A 27,084-nucleotide genomic window follows, 5' to 3' on the forward strand; every position below is an offset into this window, starting at 1 on the left:
TAGCAACTATGGCGGCTGAAACCGATGACCAGGAAGAGAGGCGAGGCTATTTCATCCCTCATAATATTGCCAAAAGTGTTTTTACCCAATTTGCTATTGACAACCTAGATTTCAGAGAAAATACGGTTGATGGAACTACAACTCATAGAACCACTCACATAATTTATCAATATCCTAACAATTCTTCCCAACATGTTAAATCAGGCATCCCACTGCAGAAATCTCGCACAGTGTCAGTAAAAGAACCAGAACTTTTACAACCACGGTCAAGCGGGATCACTCTTACTGATCGATAGAGAAGCCGCTCTCTTTGTGGCGTTAAACTAATTCCAGATAACAGGAACCGATTTGAAGAAATACAGAACCATTATATCTTGTTCAAGCTATGTCAGACTGGCTCTACTAACTTACTGGATATTACACATGAAATGCAGCCAGTGTCCTGGAAGTAATTCAACGAAACTTTCACCAAAACTGCGCAGAAAGCCTCTGTGATTGGCTATGGCCCATTCTTTCCTATGTCCCCAACAAGCCCAGATGTGGTCCAAGAGTCTGTCGATTACTGCATGTCTGTTGCAAAAGATCTAGGCCAAGAATTTTGTGTTTTGACTTGTGACCAGGCAATTTATGAGATTGTTTTAGCATTGCAGAAAAAACGTCCAGAGAAATATCAAAACCTTATCATACGAATGGGTGGCTTCCACATCGTCATGAATTTCCTTGGAGCCATCGGTTATTTGATGAAATTCACTGGTCTTGAAGACCTTTTTGTCGAATCAGGTGTGTGTTTACCAGGGACCTTCAAACAGATTATGGATGGGAAAGACTACTTTCTACCAGATGCTTCGGGCACACACCTTGGCTGAGAATGCGATCTACGCTCTTCTATGGGAAGCTTTCGAGGACTGGATCTTGGCTGAGTCATGCGAAACTGATGATATGTCCTTACTTTCAGTTCAAGTCAACAGGGTATGTGAATTAATAAACAACAGCAAAAACAATTATGATATTGAACATCTTCATTCAACATGTGAAGACGCACATGAGAGTATAATGGCTGTTACAAGCAAGCTGGACGAATTTATAAAGACATGTCAATCTCCAACGAGCCAACTTTGGTTGATGTATATCGATTTAATTAGCATCCTGAAGAAGTACATCCACGCGGAGAGGTCTGGCAACTGGGACCTTCATTTAGCATCTACCGAAGAGATGCTGCCGTATATAGTGGCTGCTGGACATACCAAATATGTATCATGTCTTCCACATTACTTGGATGCTATGAAAACACTACCGCCTACAGTTGAGGCCGAGTTTAGGAACGGTAACTTTGTTGTCAGGCAGAAGGAAGGAAAGCTAAACGGAGTATGGACAGATATGGCCCTGGAGCAGACGTATAATAAGGACGCGAAAACGAAGCTCTTCACAGGCATATCACAGCAGCCAGCTGCAATTTAGAAGTACCTGAAGGCACTCCCGGGCATGACATCAATATCAGAACAAGTTAAGATGATGGCGAATCTGAAGAACGATAGCTTGTCTGGAGGAGAAGAGAGGTTGAAGAAAGAAAAGGAAACGGTCACCAAAATTAAACATCTAGTCAAAGAGAAGATGATCAATCCCTTCAGATATAATACTACAGACCTCACAAACATTTCAACAGGCCAATTAGCTTCATGCAACGAGCTAGTGGAGGCAAAAGAGAGGGGACTGAAAGCTCTCAACGTAGCACAAAATGCCAATAGCCACAAAGTGGAGCCTGTACGCCTGAAAACATTCATTGAAAAAGGAAAAAAACAACAACACCCGCACAGAAGACTAAACAACTACAAATGCAAGAAAGTGCAGGGATAAGAAGTCTGTGCTTTGCACAAAATCTAAATGACTCGGGGAAAAATGGAAGCTTTTTCACATGAATGGGCAAACTACCCTAGCTCACTGTTTGACCCAGATGAAGGACACCCATCCGGATACAGGATGAGAAAAGGCAACAAGGCAGATTATGTTATGGCTTTGAAGAGTACAATGGGCTCTCACTGGGAAGAGATGGCTGAACTGCCTCCTTCCAAAGAAAAGACAGCCATGGTAGTTGATATGATGGCATTTATTCAACGTTGTCAAGGTATGGGATGCACCGATTTTGATCAACTACAGCAAAAGTACCTTCACAAGATTCTCAGTATGAAACCAGTAGGTTGTGATGTGATTCATGTCATTGGTGACAAATATGACATCAATCCATCAAGTAGCCTGAAATATGAGGAAAGATACCGCAGGCGAAAAGGTACACAGAATCTCAAGACCTTTTGTCCCCACTCTGCTCTGTCTGTACGACAGTGGAAAAACTTCATTTCTAAAATGGAGAACAAGGAGAAGCTACTGAACTTCCTTCAAGAGTCTTGGTCAAAGAACACCCAACATATCCCAGATCAGTGTCAAGTCATCATTGGAGGATTTTCACCTGGACCAGCCATCCAGTTAACAAAAAATACAGCCTCTGAATTGTCCGATTTAACTTGTCAACCCCATGAGGAGGCCGACACACGGATATTTGCGCATATTTCCCACTGAGTGCGAGAAGATAAATGCAACAGAGTGGTGATTGTAGCCAATGATACAGATGTCGTAATCATGGCCATCTACCATGTATCACACATGCCTGAATTAGATGAACTGTGGATATGTAAAACTACCTCATCATGCTCCAGTCCAATCGAGAGAACCAAAGTACTCCTGCCATGCCACAAAATAGCAGATTCTCTTTCCTCTTCCTACCCAGCAGTAGACATAACAGCAGTACTCTTGGCTGCATATATAATAACAGGATGTGACACTGTCAGCTACCCTTATTTCGTTGGAAAAAAACGCACACTCAAAATTGCTTTGGACTGTGCTCCCGCTCTTGGGCCCCTAGCAGAATATGCCAACATTGGGGACACCTTAGATATCACAACAGATGTTGTCATTTCAGCCAAGAAATTCTTTTTTGCACTGTATGGAAAAAAAAGATTTCTCTGGGAATTTAAATGAACTCCGTTGCCACCTCTTCATGACAAGGAAAGCGGATATTCGTTCTCTGCCAGCAACAGAGGATGCATTCCATCTCCACCTACTGCGAACCGTACACCAGCTAGCCATTTGCAAAGGAGCATCCCAGTCTCAACCAACCCTACCAGATCCAATCAAATTTGGAAGGAAAGTAGAAAATGGCATCCTAATTGCAAACAGAACTAGAAAGGGCACTCGGTAGAGCGCATACCTTCGCCGCAGCTACTGTTCTGTACTTGGCATGGGAGTGTAGGGAACAGAACAGTGAACAGTTTGGTGCTGATTTCATGCAAATCGGATAAGAATTGACCGAGTTATGATAAAAAACGCACATTTTGCAAGGTCGTGACCCCCCTGACCTTTGACCCCCAACCGCTAACAAGGGTAATGTCTTCACTGGGTCATGTCGTATATCACAAGATCGGGCATTGAATTCTGAACATTTTGGCATTAGTTGCATGCCAATTGGATAAAAATTGACCGCGCTATGGTAAAAATACGATTTTGACCTTTTCGTGACCTTGACCTTGACCTTTGACCCGATTGCTCCCAAAATCTAATCAAATGTGTCCCGTATAATAACCAATCATCCCACCAAATTTCATGCAATTCGGTTGAATACTTTTTGAGTTATGCGAATAACATACACACACACACACACACAGACATACAAATAAATACACAGCGATCAAAACATAACCTTCCGCTTTTGCGAAGGTAATGACAAAGCCCCCAAACCCAAATTAGTAAACACTTCCTGCAAATGCCAGAAAGGTAGATGCAAACGGCGTTGCCCTTGCAGGGAGGCAACTGTTAAATGTACCATTGCTTGCTTGTGTTGTGGTGATCCACAAAAGTGTGATCTATCATCAGATAGTGAATACTGAATTCATGAAACTACAAATAGCTTTTGGTATGATTAAAACTAGAGAAGTTACTTTAGTCTAGACTTCCTTGCTACCCAGTGCCTAGAATTACAAATCCAGATCGTGCTTATACGTTAATTGCCACCTTCTGAAGATCGCGTAAAAATGTCTCTTTGGGGTTAACATTACGACTATTTTACTGAATGATGATTGTCTTGCTATCAATAATGTTTATGAGTTTACATTCTTAGTAATATTTTAGTTATCTAATGGAAGAGGTGCCTAGCTAGATATTCACTTCCAGGGACATTTACGATCGATGACCTTTTGAGCTCTTATGACGTCATCGATGATGTTGAAGAGCCGGGCTCTTGCTTGAGACGGACGAAGTGACGGGCAAGACACAAACTCGTCCGAGAAGATGTTTATTGTAAAAACCAACTCGGGAACTCTGAAAAGCCCGTTTATCGGGCTGCATATATGTATATCCAAAACCAGAAAGCATAACCGAAACCGAAAGCCACGCCTCTCAGGCGAGGCGTGTTTCGGTGGTCACGTGACCGACAGGTGCAAAGGATTATAACCGCACGCGCGGCACGCTTTGGTGGTCACGTGACCAGCCACCCCGGCACAGAGGTTGTCCGCCGGTGACGTCACCGGCTGGAGCAAGGAGATTCTGCTGCTGGTCTCGTTTGGGGGACCCATGGGTCGCAACACACGCCCCCCGAGAATGGACTTGATCCAAGAAGGTCAACCTGAGGGGGGTCCGGATGACCCGCCCGAAACGACCCCTGGCCAGTCGTGGGGGGGCGTGGGGGGGGTCCGGTGTGGTGGCGGGTGGTCGGACGGGGGGTGCAGTGGACGGGGGGCGGCCGTGCCGCGGTGGGAGAGCCAGCCGTGGCGGCTGGCCGACGTCCATGTGGGCCGGTTTGAGGTGGTCCAGCGAAATCCGGTCCGCCCGCCCGCTGATGCTGAAGATGAAGGACTTGTTGTCCCGTCATAGGACCCGGAAGGGTCCGTCGTATGGTGGTCGGAGCGGCCCCCGGTGCGCGTCGTGGCGCACGAAGACGTACTCCACCGAGCGGAGTGCTGGGGGGACGTAGGATTGGGGGTCGCCATGGTGGGACGTGGGCACCGGGGCGAAACGTCAGGCAGCCTCCTGGAAGTCCGTGCGCTGGCGCGCGGCGGACATGGGGCTGGTGGCGTCGGGCATGAACTCGCCCGGTACGCGGAGGGCCTGGTCGTACACCAGCTCGGCGGTGGACGCCTGGAGGTCCTCCTTGGGGGCCGTGCGTAGGCCCAAAAGGACCCACGGGAGCCGGTCGGCCCAGCCGTCGTCCTGGAGGCCGGCCATGAGTACGGCCTTCATGGAGCGGTGGAACCGCTCGCACAACCCGTTGGCCTGGGGGTGGTAAGCCATGGTGCGGTGTAGGGTAATGCCCAACGTGTGGGCGATCGCGCCCCGTAGTTCGGACGTGAACTGTGGGCCGCGGTCCGACGAGATGTCCGCCGGTGCGCCGAAATGTGCGACCCAGGTGGCGATGAATGCCTGGGCCACGTCAGCGGTGGTGGTGGAGGTGAGGGGCACGGCCTCCGGCCACCTGGTGGTCCTGTCCACCATGGTAAGCAGGTGGGTGAACCCCTGCGATGGGGGAAGGGGACCCACCAGGTCCACGTGGACGTGGTCGAACCGTCGCTCGGGCACGGTGAAGGGAGCCAGCTGAGCCTGGGTAGGCCAGTGGACCTTGGCCCGCTGGCAGGGTGTGCAGGCGTTGGCCCAGTCGCGGATGTCCCGTCGCAGCCCATGCCAGACGAAACGCGCCGCCACCAGCCGCTGGGACGCCTTCCGGCCCGGGTGAGAGAGGCCGTGGAGCGAAGCAAAAATGCGACGCCTCCAGGTGGCCGGCACAACGGGGCGAGGTCGGCCTTGGGAGATGTCGCACAGCAGGACTGTGTCCGCGAAGGGGACGTCAGCCAAGCGGAGGGCCGTGTCCGCCACCCGGAGCGCCTGCACCGTGCCGTCGGTGGCCTGGTCCGCTGCCATGAGGGTGAAGTCGACGCCGAGGTGGACGGCGTTGGCGCCGGCTCGAGAAAGGCAGTCAGCCACGGCGTTTTCCTTCCCGGCGACGTGCCGGATGTCCGTGGTGTACTCCGACACGGCGGAGAGGTGGCGCTGCTGGCGGGCCGACCACGGCTCCATGACCTTGGCCATGGAGAAAACCAACGGCTTGTGGTCGACAAAAGCCGTGAACGGGCGGCCCTCCAGGAGGTGGCGAAAATGGCGGACGGCCAGGTACAGCCCGAGGAGCTCGCGGTCGAAAGTGCTGTACTTTAACTCGTTGGGCAGGAGTTGCCGGCTGAAGAATGTGAGCAGCTGCCAGGCCCCGTTTACCCATTGTTCATGGACCGCGCCCACGGCGTAGTCGGAGGTGTCCGTGGTGAGGGCGATGGGAGCCTGGGGTACCGGGTGGTCCAGCAGCATGGCGTTGGCGAGGGCCCGTTTCACGCCGGTGAAAGCAGCGTCCATGTCCGTGGACCAGAGGACGTCGCGCTTCACCGGATGGCCGCGGAGGGCGGTGTACAAGGGCCGCATGAGTTGCGCAGCTCGGGGCACGAAGCGGTGATAAAAGTTCACCATCCCGAGGAACTCCTGCAGCGCCTTGACGGAGCGGGGGCACGGGAAAGCGGCGATGGCTTCGACTTTGGCCGGCAGTGGCACGGCGGTGGTCCGGGTGATGCGGTGGCCCAAAAAGTCGATCGTCGCCGCACCGAAGTGACATTTTGCCAGGTTGACGATCAATCCGTGCTCGCTGAGGCGGCTGAACAGCGTCCGGAGGTGGAGGAGGTGCTCGGCTCTGGACGTGCTGGCGACGAGAATGTCGTCCAGGTAGGTATAGAGGAACGGCAAGTCGCGCAGCACGCCGTCCATCAGGCGCTGGAACGCCTGCGCCGCGTTTTTGAGGCCGAATGGCATCCGGAGGAATTCAAAGAGGCCGAAAGGTGTAACCACGGCCGTCTTCGGGATGTCGGCCGGGCGGACGGGCACCTGGTGGTACCCCCGAATCAGGTCCACTTTTGAAAAAATGGTCCGCCCCGCCAACCGGGCGGAAAAATCCTGGATGTGCGGGACGGGGTACCTGTCGGGGGTAGTGGCGTCGTTGAGGCGGCGGTAGTCGCCGCATGGCCGCCATCCGCCCCCCGGCTTCGGGATGATGTGCAGCGGCGAGGCCCAGGCGCTGTCGGAGCGCCGCACGATGCCGTGGCGCTCCAGCGCCGCGAACTCGGCCTTGGTGACGGCGAGTTTGGCGGGGTCGAGACGGCGAGCCCGGGCATACACCGGCTGGCCCGTAGTGGGAATGTGATGCTCGATGCCATGGCGCACCGCGATGGCCGAAAATGTCGGTCGTGTGAGGGCCGGGAACTCCGCAAGGAGGCGTGCGAAGTCTTCCGCCAATGGGAGGGCGCAGGAAAACTCGGTGGGCATGGCACGGCTCAAGGCGCATGCCAGGGAGCTGAAAGTTTAGGCGTTGACGAGACGCCGGCGTTTCACGTTGACCAGCAGCCTGTGGGCGCACAGGAAATCGGCCCCGAGCAAAGCCATGGGGACGTCTGCCGTCACGAACTCCCAGTGAAAGAGCCGGCTGCCGAAGCGGAGGGCGACGGTGCGTGGGCCGAAGGTGCGGATGGCGGAGCCGTTGGCCATGACCAAGGGGGGGCCACAAACGGCGGCCCGCCTGTCCTCCGCCGAAGCGGGAATGACGCTCAGCTGAGCGCCGGTGTCGCAGAGGAAGCGCCGTCCCGACGCTCGGTCCGCGATGAACAGCAGGTTTCCGGAACGGCCGGCGTTCATTGCTGGTAGGGAACGCCGGCTCGCCCGTTTCCCGACTTGCCGAACGTGCACGGGGGCCGACATGATCGGGCCTGCCGCTCGAACCTGGCATGGAAATAACACCAGGCCGGGTCCGGCGGGGGCTCCGGTTGACGCATCGGGCCCGGGCGACGCGGCGTCGCCGCTGCCAGTCGCGCCGGCCCGGCGGCCTCCAGGAAGGAAACTGCGTCGTGGGCGTCGGGCGGGTGGGCGGGAAGGCTCCCGGCCGCCACTCCGACGAGTTGGCTCACCGCTCCGGGCGAGCTGGCTTGCCGAAGCGATCTTGTCGGCCTCCTTGGCGAGGTCGCGGGGGTTCACGATGGTCGTACCTGCCAGGGCGACCCGTACCTGGGCCGGGAGCTGGCGAAGAAAGAGTTCCTGAAACAGGAAATCCGAGGGGTGCTCGCCGAGCAACGCGAGCATGTAATCCATGCGTTCGGACGGGCGCGTATCGCCGAGCTCAGGAAGGTCGAGCAGGCGTCGTGCGTGTTCAGCCGGGGAGAGGGCGAAAGCGCCCAGCAGAAGTGCCTTGATGGCGTCGTACTTGCCGTCAGCGGGTGGGTTCTGGAGGAAGCTCAGGCAGCGGGCGGCGGTCGCGGAGCCAAGCGCGGCGACCACGTAATGGTATCGAGTGGCGTCCTTCGTTATGCCACGCAGGTCGAACTGGGAGTCCGCCTGCGTGAACCAGACGGCGGCATGTGCTTCCCAGAAGGTGGGCAGTTTGAGGGACACTGCGGTGTCCATCGCGCGTCGTAAATTCGGGGTCACCAATGAGAGCCGGGCTCTTGCTTGAGACGGACGAAGTGACGGGCAAGACACAAACTCGTCCGAGAAGATGTTTATTGTAAAAACCAACTCGGGAACTCTGAAAAGCCCGTTTATCGGGCTGCATATATATCCAAAACCAGAAAGCATAACCGAAACCGAAAGCCACGCCTCTCAGGCGAGGCGTGTTTCGGTGGTCACGTGACCGACAGGTGCAAAGGATTATAACCGCACGCGCGGCACGCTTTGGTGGTCACGTGACCAGCCACCCCGGCGCCGAGGTTGTCCGCCGGTGACGTCACCTGCTGGAGCAAGGAGATTCTGCTGCTGGTCTCGTTTGGGGGACCCATTAGTCTAGTAGGAAGACTAGGTCCCCCTGCACCCCCCGGAGATATACTTCTAATCAGTGTTTCTAGATTGGAAAAAATGTGTAGAAAATGACTAGCTATGGCCCCAAGCTGAAAAAATGTCCCACATACCATTTTTATGCAAATTACTGCTGCAAATTTTATGCAAAATTATGCAAATTTTATGCAAATTTTTGATGAGGAGTAGAGTTGAGGGGTCTTTGAGGGCTTCATCGAGGTGCTCTCGGTTGCAAGACTGGGTCATTCTGAGAAGCACAGCAGGGTCAGAGATCATGATGTTCTCCTCCTCAGTGAATCTCTCCATCAACAGCCTCTCCATTGCCTCACACACTGTTTTGAGGCAAAAGAGGGACTTTGCGTAGGCCTTTCCACTGAGAACACCTTTGAGAGATCCACTTGTTACTAGTTGTGCCTCAAAGAGAATCTCTGCATATCCAGAACCACGCATCTTGTGTCCAGTGAGCATCCCGATGTAGTTCATGGATGTGTGGAAGGGTCCAATCGTTACTACATGACTAGCAAATTCATTTGGCCAGCGCCAGATGATGGGAAGGGCTTTCATGCAGACACCCAGATCAAATGTATTCAGGACCCATCTCTGACCCACCTCAGCAGTTGCTGCCTCGGAACGCTTCAGTAGCTCACGAACAACTGCGTTGTCTGTGATCGGTTGGTGGATAGGCGTGCAGTAGTCGACTGTTGATTTGCTGGGTGGGGGAGAACCAGTTGCAGAGGTGAAACCCCCTAGCCCAGGCACAGGCTGCAGGCCATTGCCATGCCATGCAGGCACCAGGCACAGACCGATCACAGACAACGCAGTTGTTCGTGAGCTACTGAAGCGTTCCGAGGCAGCAACTGCTGAGGTGGGTCAGAGATGGGTCCTGAATACATTTGATCTGGGTGTCTGCATGAAAGCCCTTCCCATCATCTGGCGCTGGCCAAATGAATTTGCTAGTCATGTAGTAACGATTGGACCCTTCCACACATCCATGAACTACATCGGGATGCTCACTGGACACAAGATGCGTGGTTCTGGATATGCAGAGATTCTCTTTGAGGCACAACTAGTAACAAGTGGATCTCTCAAAGGTGTTCTCAGTGGAAAGGCCTACGCAAAGTCCCTCTTTTGCCTCAAAACAGTGTGTGAGGCAATGGAGAGGCTGTTGATGGAGAGATTCACTGAGGAGGAGAACATCATGATCTCTGACCCTGCTGTGCTTCTCAGAATGACCCAGTCTTGCAACCGAGAGCACCTCGATGAAGCCCTCAAAGACCCCTCAACTCTACTCCTCATCAAAAATTTGCATAAAATTTGCATAATTTTGCATAAAATTTGCAGCAGTAATTTGCATAAAAATGGTATGTGGGACATTTTTTCAGCTTGGGGCCATAGCTAGTCATTTTCTACACATTTTTTCCAATCTAGAAACACTGATTAGAAGTATATCTCCGGGGGGTGCAGGGGGACCTAGTCTTCCTACTAGACTACATAGGTCGCTACAATGTAATCAAAATAATTGTACTACTGAGGTATAGTTCAGTGTTATTTCTGATTTAAAATAGTTATTGAGTACATTATGAAGCTGGATAAAGTTAGAATATATGCTGTTACACCATAAAATGAGAAGAAATGAAGGATATAATATGTGTTTCTAAGAATTCCCGATTTTGGTCATTTTTCAACATTTTCCCTTTCTGTTGTAAGGGGTTTACATAACAACTATGTATCATCTATAAACTTTAATGATATTATAAACTTTGCCTATAAGTCTTCTTATATAAAGAGTATCTTTGTTATTCTACACTTTATTGGTATGTATGAAATGGGGCAGTCTATTGACAAGATGCCTTAATTTTCACTTCCCTTCCAAATCGGTGACCTTTTGACCTCTGAGGACGTCATCGGTGATGTGATCAAAATAATTTTACTACCAAATTGTAGCCTGGGCCAATACCTTTCTACTGATGCCTAACATGTGTGTTTTCGTCAAAGCTGACCCTATCTAAATCCCAAATGTATTTCCCCTACCCCTAATTTTTTGACCAAAATTGTTGCATGCAAAAATTCAAAGTTATGGCCATAATTTCAGTTCGCAAGAGTTTTCGCAGAGCACACAACCTAGAATCTGTGCGGAATTAATATATCTACCAAAAAATACAGTCAAACAAAGTTTAGCATCCATCCCCACCTCCATCGGGATTTTAGGGCCTTGGCTCCCCTACTATTAGCTACAGGTGAGCGATCATTCAGCAGGATCAAACTGATCAAGAATCATCTTCACTCCACAATGACTGAAGAACAGCTTTCTGAGCTGGCATTGCTCAGCAGAGAAAAGGATCTTGCTTCAAGGGGGGTGTAAACTATAACATCACAAAAACAGCTAAAAACAAATTGATGATTTTATCCAACATTGACATTTTACCTTTAAATCTAAAACAAATCAGCTTCTAGCTTTTGATTGGTCAACCAATTCAGTGACCCAATATGCAAATTCTTAAAATGTCAGGTCAATTGGATGAAAATTGACGATTTTATGTGATGCTGACCTTTGAGCTTTGACCTTTTGCCCAAATTGTGCATGGTCGTAGCGATGCTGACAGAGGTCAGGTGCAGATTCCTTTTGGAATGCACGCAGTCGGCAGGTGCTATACGGCCTAAGGGGAAAAGGTCTCTCACGATCACCTTCCCATTTCTCTTTTACTTTGCCAACTACTTACTTATTTACCCTCTACCTGCCCGACGGGCAACGTTGTTCTAAGCATGCAACACATTATTTTGACGCATAGTCGCATACCTTTATTTGGGAGGTGTATAGGCAACTCACAACTCCCTCAATTGCTCCCGAAAATAAATTTTTTCATAACCTGGGTTACGTGTATGAAGCAAAAACATGCTGACTGATTACAATTCAAAACACCTCACTGCTCTGGAAAACATGGGACAGGAATACTGTGCGGTAAATGATGGGACGTGTAATACTCCCTCCCACCACGAGGCGGCGCTACACGATACACATTCACATAGAGAATAATCCTCTTTACATATCCGTAGCATATATTGTGCCTTGTGTATGACCCCAAGTCAACCTAATAATTACACAACCAAACCTAACACGGAGGAGAAAATTATTAATGAATTAAAATTAAATAACAGAAATATAAAATGGACCCGCGGCCTATACGTTAGTGTTAGGACGAGCGGACATAGGATCGCCACGGCTCTAAACATGCCATATAATTCGCTTTTGAAGAAGAAGAAGATTAGGTATAAAGACAAGAAGAAGATTAGGGATAAGGGAAGAAGAAGTGGAAGCTGTAGCGGAGTCGGAGGGAAAGGCGCATCGGCGTATTTAAAGAGGTGGGAGGGGTCGGTAGTTTGGTTTGTATCGGGTTCGGTTACCTTTAGCAGATTGTTGTGTTGAATGTGCGAGTTCAACCAACTACAGTATAAACATAATAATTGTAACTATTACCATGTGAGTTTTATTCCAGGAATTTAACCTGTTCAAGTTCCATCAATAACAGGTGTGTTTTGACGTGCTCGGTGTACGCACACGTTTGATTCGTAACAAGTTTAGAGTGAATTAAAATTAACCTTAAACCATCGATCATTGTAATCATTATTTATTTATTTGTTATTACGTCATGATATGACTCGAAGGAAAGATGGAGGAGGGGCCATGAATCGGGGCTCGATACAAATTCACAAATTTTGTACCAGATACTTTAACCTCTTTCTCCCTCATTCTCTCCCGAACCTCCCTGTGATTTATTCTTAATTTTGGTAAAAATGATTTAATTATTTACAATCGACATAGTGACGACTTGGTTAAAAGGCACTACACACACACACACACACACACACACACACACACACAGCCTTCCTTCATCATTATACCCATGGTCTTTTCCATCCCCATTAACCCTGGCCAACCCCAAGTTTTCCACCTCGGCCACAGAAGGTGGACGAAAGTTATGTTTGGATGGAGGTTTTGTTTTCATCCCTGTCTGTCTGTCTCTTTGTCCGTTTGTTTGTGAACAGGATATCTCAAAAAGTTGTGGACGAATTCTGACGAAATTTGGTGGATGAGTTTGTTAGGTGAGAAGTACAAGTGATTAGATTTTGGTTCAGGTCCGAATCCAGATCCGGCCTATCGGTGGGATACAAAACATAAACTGTTGAACCTGGTGGAGGTATGTGCTCTACCGAGTGTAGGTACTACTGGTTACTAAGTTTCCCCCTTCCTATATCTTACTCATTTCTTTTTCATCCCATGTTGTGTCCATCTCTCCCTCACTTTCATTGTTTCCTTCGACCCTCCTTTACCTCACTCCTTCATGAGCCTGGACTTTGTAAATAGTAATTCTATGTATGACCTTTTGCCTGTGGATATAAGGTGCAGAGAGAGTGAGAGAAGGAAGAGGTAGGGTTAAAAGCGGTATGGGATGGTAGGTGGTCAGGTTAAAAGGGGTATGGGATGGTAGGTGGTAGGGTTAAAAGGGGTACGGGATGGTAGGTGGTCAGGTTAAAAGGGGTACGGGATGGTAGGTGGTAGGGTTAAAAGTGGGATGGTAGGTGGTGGGGTTAAAATGGGTATGGGATGGTAGGTGGTGGGGTTAAAAGGGGTATGGGATGGTAGGTGGTAGGGTTAAAATGGGTACGGAATGGTAGGTGGTAGGGTTAAAAGGGGTACAGGATGGTAGGTGGTAGGGTTAAAGGGGTATGGGATGGTAGGTGGTAGGGTTAAAAGGGGTACGGAATGGTAGGTGGTAGGGTTAAAAGGGGTATGGGGTGGTAGGGTTAAAAGGGGTATGAGATAGTAGGTGGTAGGGTTAAAAGGGGTACAGGATGGTAGGTGGTAGGGTTAAAAGGGGTATGGGATGGTAGGTGGTAGGGTTAAAAGGGGTATGGGGTGGAATGGTTAAAAGGGGTATGGGATGGTAGGTGGTAGGGTTAAAAGGGGTACAGGATAGTAGGTGGTAGGGTTAAAAGGGGTATGGGGTGGTAGGGATAAAAGGGGTATGGGATGGTAGGTGGTAGGGTTAAAAGGGGTATGGGATATTAGGTGGTAGGGTTAAAAGTGGGATGGTAGGTGGTGGGGTTAAAAGGGGTAAGGGATGGGAGGTGGTAGTGTTAAAATGGGTACGGAATGGTAGGTGGTAGGGTTAAAAGGGGTATGGGGTGGTAGGGTTAAAAGGGGTATGGGATGGGAGGTGGTCGTGTTAAAAGGGGTATGGGATGGTAGGTGTTAGGGTTAAAAGGGGTATGGGATGGTAGGTGGTAGGGTTAAAATGGGTATGGAATGGTAGGTGGTAGGGTTAAAAGGGGTATGGGGTGGTAGGGTTAAAAGGGGTATGGGATGGGAGGTGGTCGTGTTAAAAGGGGTATGGGATGGTAGGTGTTAGGGTTAAAAGGGGTATGGGATGGTAGGTGGTAGGGTTAAAATGGGTATGGAATGATTGGTGGTAGGGTTAAAAGGGGTACGGGATGGTAGGTGGTAGGGTTAAACGGGGTATGGGATGGTAGGTGGTAGGGTTAAAATGGGTATGGAATGGTTGGTGGTCGTGTTAAAAGGGGTATGGGATGGTAGGTGTTAGGGTTAAAAGGGGTATGGGATGGTAGGTGGTAGGGTTAAAATGGGTATGGAATGGTTGGTGGTAGGGTTAAAAGGGGTACGGGATGGTAGGTGGTAGGGTTAAAAGGGGTATGGGATGGTAGGTGGTGGGGTTAAAAGGGGTATGGGATGGTAGGTGGTAGGGTTAAAAGGGGTACGGAATGGTTGGTGGTAGGGTTAAAAGGGGTATGGGGTGGTAGGGTTAAAAGGGGTATGGGATGGTAGGTGGTAGGGTTAAAAGGGGTATGAGATGGTAGGTGGTAGGGTTATAAGGGGTACAGGATGGTAGGTGGTAGGGTTAAAAGGGGTATGGGGTGGTATGGTTAAAAGGGGTATGGGATGGTAGGTGGTAGGGTTAAAAGGGGTACGGAATGGTAGGTGGTAGGGTTAAAAGGGGTATGGGGTGGTAGGGTTAAAAGGGGTATGAGATGGTAGGTGGTAGGGTTAAAAGGGGTACAGGATGGTAGGTGGTAGGGTTAAAAGGGGTATGGGATGGTAGGTGGTAGGGTTAAAAGGGGTATGGGGTGGTATGGTTAAAAGGGGTATGGGATGGTAGGTGATAGGGTTAAAAGGGGTACAGGATAGTAGGTGGTAGGGTTAAAAGGGGTATGGGGTGGTAGGGTTAAAAGGGGTATGGGGTGGTAGGGATAACAGGGGTATGGGATGGTAGGTGGTAGGGTTAAAAGGGGTATGGGATAGTAGGTGGTAGGGTTAAAAGTGGGATGGTAGGTGGTGGGGTTAAAAGGGGTAAGGGATGGGAGGTGGTAGTGTTAAAATGGGTACGGAATGGTAGGTGGTAGGGTTAAAAGGGGTATGGGGTGGTAGGGTTAAAAGGGGTATGGGATGGGAGGTGGTCGTGTTAAAAGGGGTATGGGATGGTAGGTGTTAGGGTTAAAAGGGGTATGGGATGGTAGGTGGTAGGGTTAAAATGGGTATGGAATGGTTGGTGGTAGGGTTAAAAGGGGTACGGGATGGTAGGTGGTAGGGTTAAAAGGGGTATGGGGTGGTAGGGTTAAAAGGGGTATGGGATGGGAGGTGGTCGTGTTAAAAGGGGTATGGGATGGTAGGTGTTAGGGTTAAAAGGGGTATGGGATGGTAGGTGGTAGGGTTAAAATGGGTATGGAATGGTTGGTGGTAGGGTTAAAAGGGGTACGGGATGGTAGGTGGTAGGGTTAAAAGGGGTATGGGATGGTAGGTGGTAGGGTTAAAATGGGTATGGAATGGTAGGTGGTAGGGTTAAAATGGGTATGGAATGGTTGGTGGTAGGGTTAAAAGGGGTACGGGATGGTAGGTGGTAGGGTTAAAAGGGGTATGGGATGGTAGGTGGTAGGGTTAAAAGGGGTATGGGATGGTAGGTGTTAGGGTTAAAAGGGGTATGGGATGGTAGGTGGTAGGGTTAAAAGGGGTATGGGATGGTAGGTGGTAGGGTTAAAAGGGGTATGGGATGGTAGGTGTTAGGGTTAAAAGGGGTATGGGATGGTAGGTGGTAGGGTTAAAATGGGTATGGAATGGTTGGTGGTCGGGTTAAAAGGGGTACGGGATGGTAGGTGGTCAGGGTTAAAAGGGGTACGGAATGGTAGGGTTAAAAGGCACACCCTATCTATGTGAATGTACTATTTGTTCAAGGTTAAAAAAAAAAAAATTCTCCAAGGCAGAGAAGCAAAGCATGCCAGTCTTACTCATCGTTTCCTTATCCTCACAAATATGAGAAGCTTCAGAAGAAAACAAAATATCCTGTTGTAATCCTGGGGTTGTGGTCACAGCTAGGAGACTCGATGTAGAATGAAGAACTTCTTGTTGGTGAGGTCTATTATCAAGAAGACATATGTCTTTGTCAATGATCTTCCTTTTACGTGAATTTACTGGCCTATCAAAGTGAAATTTGTACCTCCGCCACCATCGGTGGACGAGGTTAACTTTTCACTCTTGTTTGTCTGTTTGCAGAGCAGGATATCTCAAAAGTTTATGGACGGATTCAGACAAAATTTGGGTCACGTGTGTGTAACAAGGATGTATTGATTCGATCTTGGTGAAGATCCGGATATGAGACTTTTTAAACTGATTCTTCACCATTGAAAGATGGGGCCAAAAACGATATACAGTAAAGCACGACATCCCAAAGTTGTGAACGAGTTATGACAACACTTGGTGAATGGGTTGGTTAGGTGACGAGAACAAGCCGATTAGATTTTGGAAGTCCAAATCCGGATCCGGACATATCGGTGAGATACGAATGGTAAACTGTTCAGCCTGGTGGAGGTATGCGCTCTACCGAGAACAGTTCTAGTCTGATTCTGTGTTCACTTCCGGGAAGTATAAATGTAGAATCTGCATTGGATTTTATTCTTTTTTTTATTATTGTCTGCCATCATTCTTCCTTTTGACTTTCTATGGCAAAAATTGTCTTTGTGAATGTGTATTGTGTAGCGCCACCTCCAGGTGAGAGAGGGTATTACAAGGCCCAGCCTTGACAGTGCAGTATTCCTGTCCCCAAGTTTTCCAGTGCAATGAGGTGTTTTGAATTATGAGCAGTAACCTTAGGCATGTTTTTGCTTCATGCATGTAACCCGGATTATTTTTTTCTTAATTTTAGGGAGCTCGGTTGCCAAAAGCCACCCAAATAAAGGTGTATAAGAAGAACGTGTTGCATGCTTCGAACAAGATCGCGGTGGGTGGGTACTCTGAAAGTTGTATATAAATACAGATTTAACTAGAATGACACTGGGTAGAAAGCGTACCTCCACCAGGCTGAACGGTTTACGTTTTGTATCCCACTGATAGGTCATAATCTGGATTCGGACCTGAACCAAAATTCAAATTTTTTTTTTTTTTTTTTTTTTTTTTTGTATACTCAATCGAGGCTCGTGAAAGAGCTAACATTTATTTCACAAACAAATCAACCAGACAAACAAGATATATAAAAAGAGGGAGCGGAAGACAAAATGGGGAGAGAAGGGGAAGCACACAAACACAACATTTGAGAGCAGGGAGAAGTGTGGGAGGGAGAGGGCTTGGGGGGAGGAGGCGTGGGAATGGGGGGGGGGGGGGGGGACTTGGCTTGTTCTTGTCACTTACCCAACTCATCCACCAAGTTTTGTCCGAATCTGTCCAACTTTTTGAGATATCTTGTTGACAAACGAACAGACAGACATGGTTGAAAACATAACCTTCATCCACCTTTGGTGGCAGAGGTAAAAATACTGTTGGTATTGTGTCGATATAACATTTTGAGTGTCCCACAAAATGCACACAATCAAAAGTTTATTTTTCTTGTTTTTTTTGTGAAGTTGTTTGGAGAAATTATTATCTCTACCCTCCCTTCAGCTGCGATGCCAGAGGGTCCATCTTTGCGTCGGTGGCAAGAGCTCGTTGTGGATTATTGGGGTGGACGGGTGGAGCGGGTTGCAGGTTCTACCAAGCAGATTGCATCCCGTAGCCTAGTCGGCCGCATGTTACGTTCTTCACAGGTTTGTGGTGTCACAGCATAATGTTGAGTAATTTTTTACGAGGACTGAAAGAATAGCTCAAACGTGGAGCATTCACCGTTGAGATGCCGAGTTTGGGTTAAATTCCCATCCCATCTATAAACTTCCACTCTTGCTTTGTGTCGGCGAGTGCGCTGTATTTCAGAGGGTCATTAAATTGGGTGGCCCATCTGCTGGCATTCACTGGTGGACATTAAAGATCCCACAGTGAGTTTCTAAAAGATTATTTGGCCGTTTTATGTGGTAGTTTGGCCAACTTCCTAATTCCTTCCCGAACCGACATAACCTAACCTACATAGTATTCCTGCAACAGAATAGTGACCGGTCCCATGTTGATGCTCAGTTACGGAACCGTTCAAGTCGTGACTTGTCATAGTTGCAATGCAATGCTCCATAAAGGAGTATGGGCAATATAATTCAAACTTTTTTGATGTGAGCCTTTTTGACTAACCATATTCTGTTGTTGTCCAATATTGTCCATTAATTTTCAGGTGTCTGTTTTTTGCAACTGTTTGCGGACATTTTGTATGCACACAAAATGCATCTCAAATTTTGCATGCAGGTGCATGGTAAACGGCTTTTTATCGAATTTGAAACTTCAGAGGCAACGGCACTGTCTGAGGCATCTCAATCACTGAAGAGCGTTCCGCAAGCAACGAGTGATAGAAGCTCTGAACAAACCGAAGTTGAGAAGAGTGACTGTGGAGATGTAGCCAGTGGGACCACAAGTGGTAGAGAGGGAGAGGAAATGGCATCTGTAGTTGGTGTGGTCAGAAGGGGTGGTTCCCATTGGCTACAGTTCCACTTTGGAATGTATGGAAGTGTTCGAAGAGATTCGCTTGCCCGAGCAACCCGTGCCAATAAACGTGGAGATTGGAAAGATCCCTCACCGAGGTAATACCTGATTGTGTGCGACCTCATTTTATTGTGTACTCGGATGTTGCCGTTTTAAGAAATGTCCACAAATATTATAATTCCATTAATAATAATAATAATAATAATTCATTTATTTTGTATAGCGCTTTTCATGAAGCCCAAAGGCGCTTTGACAGAGTGGAAAACATAATGCATAACAAAACATGAAAACAACAATTGCAAAAAGACAAGAATCAATAGGGAAATATTTAAAGCAAAAGGAGGGAGAAGGAGAAGTGATAGTCAGGGGTTAAATGCTGTGGGTTGAATGTTGAATGCAGTGCTGAACAGGTTGGTCTTGAGTGATGTTTTGAATGTGGTGAGTGAGGAGGAGTCTCTGATGGTGTGAGGTAGTGAGTTCCAGAGGGTGGGAGCAGCGATGGAGAAGGCCCTGTCCCCCCCAAGATCTGAATTTGGTCTGGATGGGGGGGGGGGGTCAGGAGGTTGGTACCAGCAGAGCGGAGGATTCTCTTAAATCACATTAAAGTGGCGGTTTTGGTTCACCAATTTCAGGAATGTCTTTGGAAATCTGAAACATCACTTCTTGCCTTGTCATTACTTTTTTTTGCTTGTTGATTTTTCAAGTTTTGTTGATTTTTGGTTTTTTTAACTTCTATTCTTCATTAATTGGTTTAATGAAACATGAATAGTCATAATTTATCCCTTTTTTATAATTATTATTATTTACCTCTTTTATCCCACTCTCACTTAGGCTGGTGCTGCATTTTGGGGCCTCGAAATTTCTCGCCTTTTACAATTGCCGCATAATCTGGCTGCAAGGAGAGCCGCGGCTCGCCCCGGCCACTGACATTCTGTCGACCGACTTCGACCCACACGGGGCCGCTACCGTGCTGGCGCAGCCGGCTCCTGTTGCGCACACACTGCTAAACCAGAACTGCTTTGCTGGACTCGGTGAGACACTTGCCATGATCTGCCCTTTGGAAATGTGAAAAGTAAAAAAAAATTCGTAGATTTTCAGCATCGTTCTATGCGGACCATGTCATCGCATCATTTATCAAAAAATTTCCATACAAGATTTGTAAGAAAATATATTTGTTCCTCATTATATAGTTTTTTTAAAATAACGTTGGCTTTTATTTGACTGTTGCATATCTTGTTCCTAGTTCTGTTTGACTAGTGACCACCCCACGTAAATGCTATCTCAACAAACGTTGAGATGATGGCTGCTAACGCCATTTTCTTGTATGTATTTTAATGTTGCTTTGAAACATAACCCTCTCTAAGGCTATATTTCCAGTACTGTATGACGAGACTTTCGTCTTTACACCACTTATTCCTCCTTTTATCCATCCATTGTTTACCTTCCTCGCTGTTCAAGACCATTTCTCGAGCTGCCCATTCCACCCTCTTCACCTTTAATGATAGTTTGAAACTTAACCATGAAATAGTTTGTGGGTGACGATACCCACACAATGTTACTTCAACTTAATGATAATGATTTTAACAATTGTTGAAAGATTTGTGACACACACACACACACACACACACACACACACACACACACACACACACACACACACACACACACACACACACACACACACACACACACTATAGGAGGGGTTAGCAAACTGACCAATTGCACTTTATAGTACGGTACATATAGCTGAGCAAAAGTAACATTTTCGCCACATTATTAATGGGGCAACCTCTTTCATGTTACATTGGGGATATGCCAGATGTCCAAATGCAATAATTTGACCTAATTTGCCCTCTTTAAGGGACCGTCTACTTCTATATCCACATTGGTAAAAAGCTTTAATCATTTGGACTGGACTCCTGGTTCTGGGTTTGCAGCACATGGATGTCCTGATCAGCAGCTGCTGCTTCCAGCCCGGACCAGATACATTGTGTTTTACTGTTTCATTTTAATTCCTGTTTTGCTCGTAATGTTCATCAATTTTTATGTCTGAAACCACATCTTGCTGTGTTCAATCATCCGATTCATGTTCCGGATAAATTCAGGCCTACTGGTGATAGTCAGTTGGTGCTTTCCCTCTGTTGTTGGCCTCGTTTTCGCTCCTTTTATCCCAGGCATTGCTACTCCTATTTTCTCAGCTCAATCAATTTTCCCTTCCTCACTCAAAATTTCAAACAATATATCACTATTATTCACTCTAACCCCTCACCTCCATAAACAACAACAATGTCTGAAGGGGAGGGGGGAGGGTGGGGAGGAAGCTGTTTATCCCCTGTGCTCACTGCTCAGTTACTCGTTTCCCTTTTCCTCCTTTTCAATATCACCAAACTCTGTCTTCATTAAATATAAATGCTTTTTCTTCCTTTAAAAGCATTTAAAATAATTTTGAAATGAATTTCAACTTTCAACCCTCAATTATCTCCTTAAGAAATGCTACACGTGTTCTTCTTCACCAAGATCGTGTCAACTCTCCGGCATCTATGTCCAAGTATGTGTCCAATCTCAGGAGAGCCAGAAAACAATATCTGTCCAATTTCACGAATTAAATTAAAACCTTGTGCTCCTCCTCCAAACCTGCTGTCTCTCTCTCTCTCTCCCTCTCTCCCTCTCTCCCTCTCTCCCTCTCTCTCTCCCTCTCTCTCTCTCCCTCTCTCCCTCTCTCCCTCTCTCCCTCTCTCCCTCTCTGTACCCACCTTTCCCTGCCGTACCCAACTGCTCCTGAACTTTGTTGCTTTTGCACCTGAGAAGGTTATTTCAACTCTCGACTGTTACTCTGCAACTGGGTCAGATGGTTTCAGCTCACGTGTCCTAAATACCTGCTCTGCTGCTCCTTCACCTTATCATTTACCCTAGGTCATCTTCCATATCTGCCTGGAAATCTGCCAACATCACTGCATTGCATTAAAAAAAAGTGGTTCATAGAACACGATACCCACACAATGTTACTTCAACTTGATCATTTTAATGATTTTAACAATTGTTTTAAAAATCCGCAAATTTAGTGCTATTGAAGTAGTCCATAAGTGGTCCCAAACACCGCCCTTATACACCACCCATTGAACCTTTTATTTAAATTGAAGTACAGGTATTGCAAACCTGGAGGTTTATGGAAGTATTATGACAGGCGATTTGTGTTCTACAATATTCAAATACATACTTGATTGAATTTAAATAAAATCATTATTTAAAAGTCGTATAAATAAATGAATTCCCGTTTTACCGCCATTTTCTGTACTATCCATTACATCACCTTATCGAACACATTACATTAGTTATTCATGTGCGATCAGGTCGAACTCAAAGCCAAGGTAGACTAAAACAAAAGACTCGTCTTAGCCATGTTCTGATTTGTGTTCAAAATATAACATTCAATTTAACTAAGCTGTTCCTCGATCATAAACTGATAGGACGCGCAGACATGAACCAATTGCTGAACCCCACTTTTCACTTTGTGTGCGGGGTAAAAATCTGCAAAAACTGATCCCCTTAACAACAGACCTAACAGCTTACATCCAATCAGTAAGGTCAATGAATCGATCATCGCAATTGATATGACATCCTTCTTTTTCTCCAACACCCTCATCTTGAATCACCAATTTGGTTTCAGATCTGGTCATTCTACTCGCCCAAGAAGGGATGGAGGCCCTCAATGTCAGACATGAGATCGGGGCCGTCTCTCTGGATATATCTTGTTGTTTTTCTTAATCTGACATCCTGCCTTGGTCTCCAAACGCTCTATGTATGACATCCAAGGCCAATTCCACGCATGGCTTGCTGACTTCCGCTACTCTCGCAGCCAATGTGTGGCTCTCAACGGAATACCTTCATCTCCTCTCCCTGTCAAGGCTGTAGCGCCCCAAGGCAGTGTTCTGGGCCCAGTCATTTTCCTGATCTTCATAAATTATCTGACTGTCTGGAAAATCCCCTTTATCTCTTTGCTGATGACTCCACCCCCTGCCGTGACATCCCTCGTCCTCCAGACAGGCAGGCTGCAGCCTCTTTCTTCCCTCTATTCAGACGTTGAAAACAATGGCAAGGTGGTATGTCTTCACTTGGAATATATCTCTCAATCCCTTCACTGGTATGTCGGCAAGGTGGTATGTCTGCTCACCTTCACTCTTTCATTCCTCTTTTCTCCCGCCTCTGGAACAAACTCTCACACTCCCTTCAATCCCACTCCTCCCTCCAGGTCTTTAAAACAGCTGTTCACCACCATCTCTTATCTTCCCCCATCCAAAACCTTGATCTTTTCTACCCCCGCTAATTCACCCCAGATCCACCTTGTTTGAAATTCCAACTTCCTTCCTGGAAGTCCTGGCAGTGTCCATATGTTTATACCTCTCCCACCCCCTTCCCCTTCACATGCCTCCCCCCCCAAAGCCCTCTCCCTCCCACAGATCTCTCGATGTCTCCATGTCTCTCGGTCCCTGCTCTCAAATGTTTTGTTTGTGTCCTTCCCCCTCTCTCCCCATCTTGTCTACCGCTCCCGATGTTATTTGTTGTATGTGTCTGTTTGTCTTTCTGTGTGATTAATGTTCGCTCTTTCACGAGCCTCGATCTTGTATGCAAAAAAAAAAAAAAAAAATCCTGACAAATCTCACACACTCACTATCTCTCCTAAAGGACCGTCTGGCAACCCTCCCCCTCACCCCCCATATACTTTCTCAACGATCCTCTTGAGGAAGTTCAGTTACTCAAAGTCCTGGGTCACAGTATCAGCCATAATCTTTCTTAGGCAAACCACATTTCAAAGTTGGCTTCCAAAGCTAGTCGTCGACTGGGCATCCTCCGTCGTACAAAGTCCTTCTTTGGCACACCTGATGTCATCTGCACCTGCAAGGCCTTCATCCGCAACATGCAGGGTGCACACGGTCCACAATCGACCCCTTTCTGGTGAAACTACCCAAATTCAGAATCGCTACTCACAAACACATATCGCGACTTGTTTGCACCTCCAAAAACCTTTAGTTTAGCACTACTTGGACAAAATAGGGCATCATTTTACGCCGTCTCGGCCAATCAAATTTGCCACTCGCACCATCAGCGTTGAGAAATATCGAGATTCAGACAAATGATGGGTCGTCCTTGGAAATATAGATTGTGTTCGGAATCACAAAGCAAGAGTTGAAAAGAATCGTCCCATGTTCTTTTTCTCAAGACTACATGGGGTAACATGTTCTATGAACTCTCTCGCTAGCATGGATTCACTCTAATCTTTAAAAAATGCATTCCACATCTGTGTTCCTTGATCCAGGAAACATCATTAAGAATGAAGCTTTGTTTGCGGCAAAGGTGAACCCGCTGTCCTTCGGGTCAGCATTGCCTCAAAGTCGTATCTTCTCTCTTGTGCAAGAGGTTCTCAGAATTGCACAAACGTGGAAAGATGGAATGGATGCTAGAACCGGCTTACAAGGTTTCTACCAGGTACAATGTTTGGGACAGTTGTTACGGATTCGTCACTTCCGTTGTGGTGGTTTTCATCCACTGTAAACATTTCTGATTCCATGTATTATTATTGTTGTCATTTAAAGGGAATAGATATTTCTATTTTCAAAAGTAAATGTTTTAAATGAAACAGGGATGGCGACGAAGAGGAAGAGGAGAAAAAGAGGCGGAGCAAGTGGAGTCGGACAAGAAGCATAGCTGCTTCTTGGTCTGGAGCGAACGTTGGCGAGCAAGAGTCACGAGTGAACGTTGGGTTTCCCAGGAAAGGGATTCCTGCGACAGAGTGGTTATCGCTGTGACAGATTAACCTGCGTGTCAGGTTTTGCGATCGATTCCGGAAGAGAATCGTTGGACTGCCGTTACATCTCGAGTACGGCCGTCGGCCATTTTGACTCGCGCGTCGAGCAAGGTTTCTTTGCTTCGTCAGCAGTTTTCACCGCTTTCAGACGCGCGTGTGTGTGTGTGTGTGTGTGTGTGTGTGTGTGTGTGTGTGTGTGTGTGTGTGTGTGTGTGTGTGTGTGTGTGTGTGTGTGTGTGTGTGTGTGTGTGTGTGTGTGTGTGTGTGTGTGTGTGTGTGCGCACCATGGCTTTTGTAGATTAATTTGCGGTTCGCCAACTGAGCCGTGAAAGTCCATACCCGAGGGTGTGATTTCCCAGTCGCCTTGAGGGCGCCTTTGTGCAGCTTTGGGGCTGTGTGACTGTACTTTCCATCCGCACGGGATTCTGGTCTCGATTGGACATCGTTCTGGCGATCGCTGGAGCGAATCGACTCCGGCTTGAAACCGGAATCAACTTGGGTTTGAAGCCGGGAAAGAGACATTGGGAATGTTCTGGTTTCACTCACTTGGAGCACAGTGAGTTATATATTACGAAACTGATGGTACCATCATAGGATATATTGATTGTACTTTTGATTACTATTATTGTTGTACTGTTATTCTTGTGTGATCTTAATACAATATTTGTTTGTGAGTAACAATTGGTGTGGCTTCACCATTGATCTTTGACATACGGAATAACACATTTTTCTGCCGTGACTCCTCTCGGGGCTCGGAGGTACACCGTGACCAGGGGGTCGGGGAGGAGCATGTAACACAGTAACGTTCTTTGTTGACGTTGTTTTCCTTGCTAAACATAATCTGCATTGAGTCGTAACGTAGTATTGATTCACTGAGTAGCATGTAAGCCATCCTCCCTTCTGTGTTGTGGTTTGAAGGCAAATCCATCATGAACTCTTTTTCTTTTTTTTTCTTTTTTTTCTTCTTCTTCTTCTTCTTCCTTCCCCCCCCCCCCCCCCCCAAGAATACTTGCAGCATAAAGAACTGAACTTCAAGTAAATTGTTTTAGCCCATACCTTTGATCCTACAAATAAGCCGCAAGTATTGCATTGGTTTTGATAATGCCCTTTATGATGTTTCAAATTGGAGAATTATTCATGTGTGTGTTGGTTTTTGGTTAAATCCACATGCGGGTTTCAGGAGGTGGAATGGAGCTCTCCCAGGTCTCAAAGTATCCACCTCCACCTCCGTTTGTGTGTGTGCTGGTGTGTGTTTGTTGGTGTGCTTTTTGTTAGTATGTTCTTCTTTTCCTCCCTGTCTCCTTTCTTTTATTTGTCTATGGGGAGGGGTGAATCTTGCAAATAGTCTTTGTAGGGTTCACCTGCCTGCACCTGGATGTGTTTTAGTGTAGAGGAGTAGCAGCTGAAACCCAAATCCTATCCAGGTTCCTCCTGATGACTCAATCTTTGTCTATTTGGATTCCTTCTGATACTCTGGTGCTGTTTGGTTAGTTATTTGATTATTGACTGAAAGCGGTCAGACAGCAGCAGACACTGAAAATATGTACAAATGTCTGAACAAGAATAAGTAGAAAAAAAGGTCTATAAAACAAGCCATTTATTTATTGCCTTTCACTTTGATCCTCACACCTGAATTCCTTCTGTTTTCAGGTCTATAAGAGGTCGCACTGCCCTTTGGGCCACCAACTACTCCGTGAAGATCTAGGACCCCAACATTGCCTGCAGAGGCCTACCTGGTGGTGCCCTGATTGCCAGCCCCTCGTGTCCATACGGCCCAACTTGGTTCAAGAAGAGTAGGTTTAGTAGAGCGCACCTAATTGGCCGAATTATTTTAATGGGCAAGAAGTGTAAAAGGTGTGGAGTTTTGTTGCAATTATAACCAACCATAATTCATTTACAGCCAGGCTTGCTCTCTTCCAGAGCACATTGATGGCTGCAATTCGTTAATGGTGTAAATTTTGTTGTTGTTCACCTTTTTGAAATACGTTGTTGTTGTTGTTGTTGTTGTTGTTGTTGTTGTTGTTGTTGGCTTAAAATTACTTTCAACATGGTTTGTGTGTTGAAATATTTGTATTAGGAAGTTCTTCAGTTGTCTTCTTTGTATTGATTGTCTTCCATACAATGGTGATAAATTGTCCCATTGCTTCCCCAATTATTGGTGAAAGGTAAACTTGACCATTGAGTAATTGAGCCTCGGCCCAATAAAATTACACCATTTGGTAAAATGTTCAACCATTGAAACATTTTTGCAGATATTTATTTTCTTTTTTTTCTTCTTTTTTTAACAGCTGAAGGGAGAAAGCAGTCCTCTTTGGCTTCTTTTTTTCTTTTCTTTTTTCCTTCATGGCAATTCATTGCTGCAAAAGAGCAAAATTCTCATTTCACGCTTGCATTCTTTTATGCAAACACAGCCAAAGAATGGAGGCAATGTGTTTTCAGGTTGTCGTTTTTTTTTTTTTTTTTTTTTTTG

At 47.1% G+C, this 27,084-nt stretch overlaps 1 protein-coding gene across 5 annotated transcripts; it reads left to right on the forward strand.

Annotated features, from left to right (window-relative positions):
- The first annotated feature begins 12,238 nt into the window (after positions 1–12,238).
- On the forward strand, positions 12,239–26,869 carry NEIL2 (nei like DNA glycosylase 2). Of its 5 annotated transcripts, none has more exons than XM_078772782.1 (7): positions 12,247–12,273; positions 17,124–17,198; positions 17,855–17,997; positions 18,578–18,909; positions 19,643–19,842; positions 24,126–24,295; positions 26,265–26,869. In XM_078772782.1, exons 3-7 carry the CDS (start codon positions 17,860–17,862, stop codon positions 26,409–26,411), a joined length of 987 nt encoding a protein of 328 aa, XP_078628908.1. In that variant the 5' UTR covers positions 12,247–12,273; positions 17,124–17,198; positions 17,855–17,859; the 3' UTR covers positions 26,412–26,869. The 5 variants fall into 5 exon arrangements, with proteins under 5 accessions (XP_078628907.1, XP_078628908.1, XP_078628906.1 ...); XM_078772783.1 differs by lacking the exon at positions 12,247–12,273 and adding an exon at positions 12,322–12,440; XM_078772781.1 differs by lacking the exon at positions 17,124–17,198 and having other exon boundaries at positions 12,239–12,273.
- Positions 26,870–27,084: the final 215 nt, after the last annotated feature.

Source organism: Myxine glutinosa, chromosome 2 (assembly GCF_964187855.1).
Source record: "Myxine glutinosa chromosome 2, kmMyxGlut1.1, whole genome shotgun sequence".
In the NCBI taxonomy this organism is placed as follows: Eukaryota; Metazoa; Chordata; class Myxini; order Myxiniformes; family Myxinidae; genus Myxine; species Myxine glutinosa.

Coding starts and splice junctions, on each gene's coding strand:
- NEIL2 (XM_078772781.1), top strand. CDS start 17,860: ATGCCAGAGGGTCCATCTTTGCGTCGGTGGCAAGAGCTCGTTGTGGAT. Junction 19,843..24,125: donor GAACTGCTTTGCTGGACTCG/GTGAGACACTTG, acceptor TCCTTGATCCAG/GAAACATCATTAAGAATGAA. Junction 24,296..26,264: donor GCTTACAAGGTTTCTACCAG/GTACAATGTTTG, acceptor TTCTGTTTTCAG/GTCTATAAGAGGTCGCACTG.